General features: G+C 45.0%; 1 protein-coding gene and 2 non-coding genes across 3 annotated transcripts; all 3 read right to left on the minus strand.

The window, feature by feature from the left end:
* Positions 1-279: 279 nt before the first annotated feature.
* On the minus strand, positions 280-2,896 carry rplp1 (ribosomal protein lateral stalk subunit P1). The gene is made up of 4 exons (XM_062529735.1): positions 2,671-2,896; positions 2,007-2,081; positions 1,234-1,351; positions 280-406 (listed from the first exon to the last, which is right to left on the minus strand). The coding sequence occupies exons 1-4, from the start codon at positions 2,740-2,742 to the stop codon at positions 327-329; spliced, it is 345 nt and encodes a 114-aa protein (XP_062385719.1). The 5' UTR covers positions 2,743-2,896; the 3' UTR covers positions 280-326.
* On the minus strand, positions 493-568 carry LOC134073279 (small nucleolar RNA Z195/SNORD33/SNORD32 family). The gene has a single exon (XR_009937275.1). It is a non-coding gene; the product is annotated as a small nucleolar RNA Z195/SNORD33/SNORD32 family (small nucleolar RNA).
* Positions 1,435-1,510, minus strand: LOC134073280 (small nucleolar RNA Z195/SNORD33/SNORD32 family). Its single transcript, XR_009937276.1, has one exon. It is a non-coding gene; the product is annotated as a small nucleolar RNA Z195/SNORD33/SNORD32 family (small nucleolar RNA).
* Positions 2,897-6,983: the final 4,087 nt, after the last annotated feature.

Consider the following 6,983-nt stretch of genomic DNA (forward strand, 5'->3'; position numbering starts at 1 on the left):
CATTATACGTGTTCATCGGATTTCATACGTGCTGTATGAAGTGAAATTAACATGTGTATGGAGATTTTGTATGTACAATTACACCCCACAAATGTAATCACTTGCTCAGAGACTAAGCCAATGACCAGTCTTTATCTATTGAAGTCAATCCCTGAATTATCATTTACAAATATAAATAAATCCATGTGTCCCAGTCCTTCATTTGAGCAATTCCATCACATTCAAGCACTTGTCTAAACTTAGACCAAATACAGAATAATTTAAGCAACACACAACTGCTTTCAGCTCGAGTTTTTCTTTTATTTAAAAAAAAAAGGAGACAGGTTTTAGTCGAAGAGACCGAAGCCCATGTCGTCATCGGACTCCTCAGACTCTTCCTTCTTCTCTTCCTTCTTCTCCTCCTCGGCTGGAAGGAAAGATCACACAATTATTAATGACCGCCTCATTAGCATTTGTCAACTTTAAGACCTGTGCATGTTATGCTGTAATACTGCTGTCTCAGATGGTAGTGCATGTGAGTCTTATCATGGTTAACTCAAACAAGATGGGTAAAGGCATCACTGACAGCAGTATCCAGAGGTATAGAAAGAGATAGTTGCGACACTGACGTCACCGCCACAAAATCAAGAGAGTGTAATCAATTAACTGCTTGGCTGTTAATGGTTCCAAAACTTTTCAAACTGCTACAAAATGTCCCTGATATTCCATGACTTTGCCCCAAAATTCATAACTCCAACTTCCCATGTCTAATGGACTACCCAGAATCCCATGACCTGAGGGAACCCTGCTATCGACCAGGATACTGACGTGCATGTAAACACAGTTAGTGGTTCAACACAGCCTGTTGCTAAATGTGTCCCTGATCACCATTACCTTAAGCAAAGTCCCACCTCAACAGACAAATTGCTTGTAATACCATTTTCAGTATGGATACCAACTAGCAGTGAGTACCGTGAACACATCTAATGCATTGGTACACCAACTTCAGGAATTATACTATATAATACAACTTCATATTTCATCCCAGTGTTCACCCCACGTACCGTAATTTCCCAACTATTAAGCGGGGGCTTATACATTGATTTTGCTAAATTTCTTCAGCTATGAGGTCAATACAAGGGGCAGTTAATAGGGTTTTGTTTCTTTTAACTTGCATAAGACACTGTCCTGCGGCTTATATGCGGGAAATTACTGTACTGGCCCAAACCCACATGGTCACCCATCCACACTCACCTGGGGCATCTGCAGTAGCAGCGCCGGCAGCTCCGGCAGCAGCAGCTGGGGCACCACCACCACCACCACCAGCACCCACGTTGCAGATGAGGCTTCCGATGTCCACGCTGGACAGAGCCTACAGACACAAAATCACAGCTTGGTTTGAACATCTGCCTCAAACAATAAACAATACACCTGTGCATGTTATGCTGTAATACTGCTGTCTCAGATGGTAGTGCATGTGAGTCTTATCATGGTTAACTCAAACAAGATGGGTAAAGGCATCACTGACAGCAGTATCCAGAGCTACAGAAAGAGATAGTTGCGACACTTTGACGTCACCCCACACAATCAAGAGAGTAATTAATTAATTGCCTGGCTGTTAATGGTTCCAAAAATCCCATAACGCGGAAGAAGCCTGGAAAAAGCTCCGCCATTTTTTCTTATGGAGGCCTATGGAAGTGTCACCACTGAGGGCCATATAGAACAAATAATGTCCCATCAATTCATGGGTTTTATCAGGTCTCAGCACAGGTGTATAAAATCAAGCACCTAGATTATGAATGTAGACAGCATGGCGCTTCACACACCTGTGGAAAGGGACGAACCCCACGAATAGGATTAAGAAGATTCTACTAACTGAACCTCCACTTATTTTAATTCCCCCCCAGACACAAGACATGGGAACTCATCTGTCCAGCACATTTAAATGCTAACATGATCAGGCGGCTTGTTGTATAGCATCAGAGATGTCCAACACAGGAAGTACATGGGTCAGCTACAGTTCTTACCTTGGCGAAGAGACCAGGCCAGAAAGGCTCAATGGTCACACCAGCTGCCTTGATGAGGGCGTTCAGCTTATCCTCCTGTAGCAAAACAAGTAAGGTAGTACAGTCAACATAACATAAAACACGTGGACACTACGGTAACCTAGGCAGCTTACTTGAGCAGCTAAGTTCAGTGATCTTCAGTCCCTGTCAACCAGATTAGCTTACCGGTTAATGTTAGCTATCGTTACCCATCACAAACAAGCACATTTCAGCCCTTAGTGGATATTATGTTACTCTTTACCAAACACCTACACGAGTTAAGGAGATCACATGCAAACAATGTAAACGACATAGGTGAACACAGACTTGTTCACTTGATACAACGTGTGGTCACATTGCTAGCAGCACCATAACTGCATTCACATGCGCGGTTGAAATTGTCATGTGTAAATCGTACACTTCTATTCCACCAGGTACTAATATCAATATGAACAGTGCCGACATTGAGAGAAGGTAAGTACGAGGAAGCTAGTTTTAAAAATCTTACAACGTAGGCTATACAGTAATGAAAAAAATCGCGCTACAACACTACATTTTCGCGCTACTACACTACTTAGCAAGATGGCCTCACATGACACATCTCAGCAGCTACCTAGCATGGTTAGCAATTGAAAGGAGAGCTTACGGTGATGGCAACTTCATCATCGTGGAGGATGAGAGCAGAGTAAATACAAGCGAGCTCAGAAACGGATGCCATTTTTCTTTAGTTTTAGTGTGTTTTCTGACACGGATGCCTAATATAGCAAGTGCTAGTCGCCGGATTGAGTGGCCTTAGCTTCACAAGAAGAACCGAGCACTATTAGGCACGTCCAATATCTACCACGTTTAGGGCGGAAAGGGAAGGTTGAGAGGCGGATGCTTCGTTTTTGAGCCTCCATTGCGTCACAGATAAGGCGTGGCCTTTAATCCACACAACATGGTTTATGGGTAAAATACCAGGGGCATGTTCAAAAGCGAAACGTTTCGGGCGGCTATCTTCGTTATACTAATACTACAATTTCCGGTTTTAACAACATTGGTAGCAACCGTATACAACAGTTTATGAATACATTTAGCTTAGAAAGCAATTCTCAGAGCGCTTCCGCGAACAATAATGTGTTCAACGCACTACTGTCTGCATGGAATCATATGCTTTGCAACATTTGAGCTCAGGCTAGGCCAGACTACTCGTGAGAATCCTTGGTCAGGTTAAGTTAATAATAATGATATAATAATGATAATAATAATAATAAATGCTGTCTAATACTTTCAATGTTGTCTACAGTATAAAACAAAAAAGATTATATATCTTGATTATCTTATCACAAATTTCATTCCTTCACAGAGAGATAGAGAAATATTTCTCTGCTTAACAGAAAACTGACATTAGAATTATTACCGGTATATAAATTAATATTTTCAGCAACTTTTTTATCTTAATTGTCCAACTCCACCTAGCCAGTAACTTGCATGTAATGAGCAAAGCAAGAACACATCATTTTCAACACATCATTTTATTCAATGATGGGAAAAAGTAAAAAAAAAAAAAAAAAGGTTATTGTTCAACTTTAGTTGTTTCTGGAAAGGTTTGTCTTGTGTCCCTCTGTGTCACTGGAGAATGCACCACATCTAAATGCCCTCCATATTTTCTGAAGAAAGCCCTTCAGTCCCTTCTTCTTGGTGGACTTGACTCTCTCTGACAAAAGAAGTAGATGCAGAGTTTAAATCACTTGATGCATGTGAAATGGAGTAAAATTATGTGCTATATGGATGCCTACAACTTACCAGATGGCAGTGCAGATTGATTCTGGTCGTTTGAGTCATTTGATGTTACAATCAATACAATGTCTTGAGTACACTGAGAACAACAATGAAATCAAGGCATGGTTAAATCATAACCAAAACCCTAACCATAACTACAAGGAAACCAAATAACTTTAAATCATTTTAAATACTTTTTTGAAAGGAATAGTACCTGATCATGTTTGTCAATGTCTTGAGCCTCATCCTCCATCTCCCTATCTGGAACTTCAAGGCACATTTCAGGTCTCGAGCTCTCAGAAAGAAACCCAGGTAGGGGCTGTGCCACAGGTGAGACATCTTGAAGCAGGAACCCAGGAGGAGGTTTCACTGTAGTTGATGCCTCAGGTAGAACAAACCCAGGAGGTGGTCGGGCTGCAGCTAAGGCATTTGGCAGGGCAAATCCAGGAGGCGGTCGGACTGCAGCTGAAGCATCACAAAGAGTAAATCCAGGTGGTGGCTTCACTGCCAGTGAGGCATTGGAAAAGGCAAAACCTGGAGGTGGCCATACTGAAGGCGCTGTGGTAGGTACAGCAATCCAAGGCGCTGGCTCTACCACAGGTGATGCAACAGGTAGAGAGAGCCCTGGAGGTTGCTTCACCACGGGGGAGATGTCAGGAAGCACAAACCCTGGAGGTGGCCTCACTGGACGTGAGGCGTCAGGCAGAGGTAACTCGGGAGATGGCTTCACTGTGGCTGAGGCGTTGGAAAGAGCAAACCCTTGAGGTGGACACGCAGCAGTTAATGCAACAGGTAGGTCAAACCCAGGGGGTGGCTTCACTGTAGGTGAGATATCAGCCAGCACAATCCCACAAGGTGGTCGCACTGCAGGTGATGTTTTAGGCAGAGGGAACCCTGGGGGTGGACTGACTGCACGTGAAGCGTCAGGGATAGAGAACCCTGGAGGTGGCTTCACTAAACGTGAAGGGTCAGGCAGAGCAAACCCAGCAGGTGGTGGCACTGCAGGTGTTGTCTTAGGCAGAATGAATCCTGGTGGTGGTCTGACTGCAGGTGAGGCGTCTAGCACAGCAAAACCAGGCGGTGGCTTCACTGCAGGTGATGCCTGAGGTACAGCAAAACCAGGTGGAGGCTTCACTGCAGGTGAGACATCAACCACTGCAAACCCAGGAGGCGGTCGCACTGCAGGTGTTGTTTCAGGCAGACTGAACCCGGGGGGTGGTCTACCTGCAGGGCATGCATCAGGAAGAGCAAAACCAGGCGGTGGCTTCACTGTAGGTGATGCTTGAGATACAGCAAAACCAGGCGGAGGCTTCACTGTAGGTGATGCTTGAGGTACAGCAAAACCAGGTGGAGGCTTCACTACAGGTGTTGCTTGAAGTAGAGTGAATCCAGGAGGTGGCTTCACTGTGGCTGAAGCGTCGAGCAGAGTAAAACCAGGTGGATACTTCACTACAGGTGATGCTTGAAGTAGAGTGAATCCAGGAGGGGACTTCACTGAGGTGTCAGGAACAATAAAACCTGGAGATGGCGTCCCTACAGGTGACAAATATGCATATGGTAGAGCAAAACCAGGAGGAAGCATCACTACAGGTGGTGCGTACGGTACAGCAAAACCAGGAGGCGGCTTCACTGTGGCTGATGTGCCAGGTAGAGTATAGCCAGGTGGAGGCTTCACTACAGGTGATGTGTTAGGTAGACAGAATCCAGGAGGAGGCTTCACTGTAGCTTCAGGTACAGCAAAACCTGGAGGTGTCTTCACTACAGCTGATGCGTTAGGCAGGGCCAACACTGGGGGTGAAGTACTTGAAGTAGGCGCCTCCTTATGCTCCTCACGGGGTTTTACATAATCCTGCAGAGTTCTTATAATTATGGAGCTGATCATATGGCCCTGATGTTTATCCATCACTAATGTATGTAACTGCTCCTGGACAGCAAACAAAGGGTAGGACACCATGTACTGATTATAGACCATGTCACCAAGCTCAACGATGAGATCTGATGAGAGTTCTTTGAGGTGACTGGCAAGAGAAAGTGTTTCCCGGGATTGGAAAAGTGTTACTTCGGTGAGGAAACGAATTTGGTCGGCCAGTAGAAGGCATAGTTTCAGGTCGTCCTTATCTGTCATAGTCACTGGAACAAGGACATGGACAAATCTGGCCACTACACCACATACAACATTTTCAATGTGAGGGCAAGGTGGCAGCAAAACTGGGGGTGTGTCCATTTTCCTATTACGGCATACCATCTCCAGTTGAAAAGATACCAGACGACCAATATCTCTGGACACCATCCTATTCTTAATGGATAATGCCTTCATGAGAGATGTCCTGTTGCAATACATTGTCAATAGGTCTTCACAGATAGAGCTCACCATACAAACTACCTCAGTCATGGTGAAATAACAGTTGACTTTTCCCTTCTTCTTGGTGACTTTCACACCAGAGAGGGACAGTCTGCCAATCACATGCTCTGCCAGTGGCCAGTTATACGCTTCGAATGTAAATGTTTTGTCCTTCTCTGAGTGTATCTGCATCAACACCAGTGTCAAGACTGAAGTCACTGTCCCCGCGTGAATCACCAGCTTCTGAGCATCAGTGCGTGAACTCTTCTGGTCACTAGCGATCAGGAACAGTCGCAAGAAGGATGGTGGTGCTGAAGGCCTTTGAGAAGACCTCTGAAAAAGCCACGCAACTTTCAGTGACACAAGTTCAATGATGGATGCCATTACAGTCTCATTGCCGGAGCTCAAAAACTTCTTCAGATCGTCAGCAGTGTACATGGCCTTCACAAGCTTCTGATAAATGGAGTGGGTCATCCTAGTAGCAGTTAGATGGGAGTACTGCGCTTGTAGGCTTGAGATGGGTAAAAATGCTGACACGTTCACGTGCACTGCACGGACGATATTCATAGCCAGTTCCGTAAGTTGCACAGAGGACCCATTGTAAGGAGTGCCGCAGGGGGCTGTCTTCATGACGAAGAAGAGCCGGGTGACAACATCTGCGACTACCTCCAACCTGGTGTGCAGACGGGAGCACCGGTAGTATTCCAGCTCCAGTTCAAGGTCACTCAGGATCCTTTTGAGAATTGGCGACTTGAGGTCATCTGAGGTCTTGTGATCAACAACTGCACTCTCAGGTGACTCTCTGTTAGCAAAAAAAGATTGTGTAAAGTACTTTTTCCAACACAAAATGGCATTCA

The sequence above is a fragment of the Sardina pilchardus genome, chromosome 24 (genome assembly GCF_963854185.1).
Source record: "Sardina pilchardus chromosome 24, fSarPil1.1, whole genome shotgun sequence".
Lineage (NCBI taxonomy): Eukaryota > Metazoa > Chordata > Actinopteri > Clupeiformes > Clupeidae > Sardina > Sardina pilchardus.

What these genes read in the sequence shown, in the direction of transcription:
- rplp1 (XM_062529735.1), bottom strand. Translation starts at nt 2,742, where the DNA reads ATGGCATCCGTTTCTGAGCTCGCTTGTATTTACTCTGCTCTCATCCTC. An exon ending in GGCCTGGTCTCTTCGCCAAG is followed by an intron (nt 1,352 to 2,006) that starts GTAAGAACTGTA and finishes TTGTGTCTGTAG; the next exon opens with GCTCTGTCCAGCGTGGACAT. An exon ending in TGCTACTGCAGATGCCCCAG is followed by an intron (nt 407 to 1,233) that starts GTGAGTGTGGAT and finishes CTTTCCTTCCAG; the next exon opens with CCGAGGAGGAGAAGAAGGAA.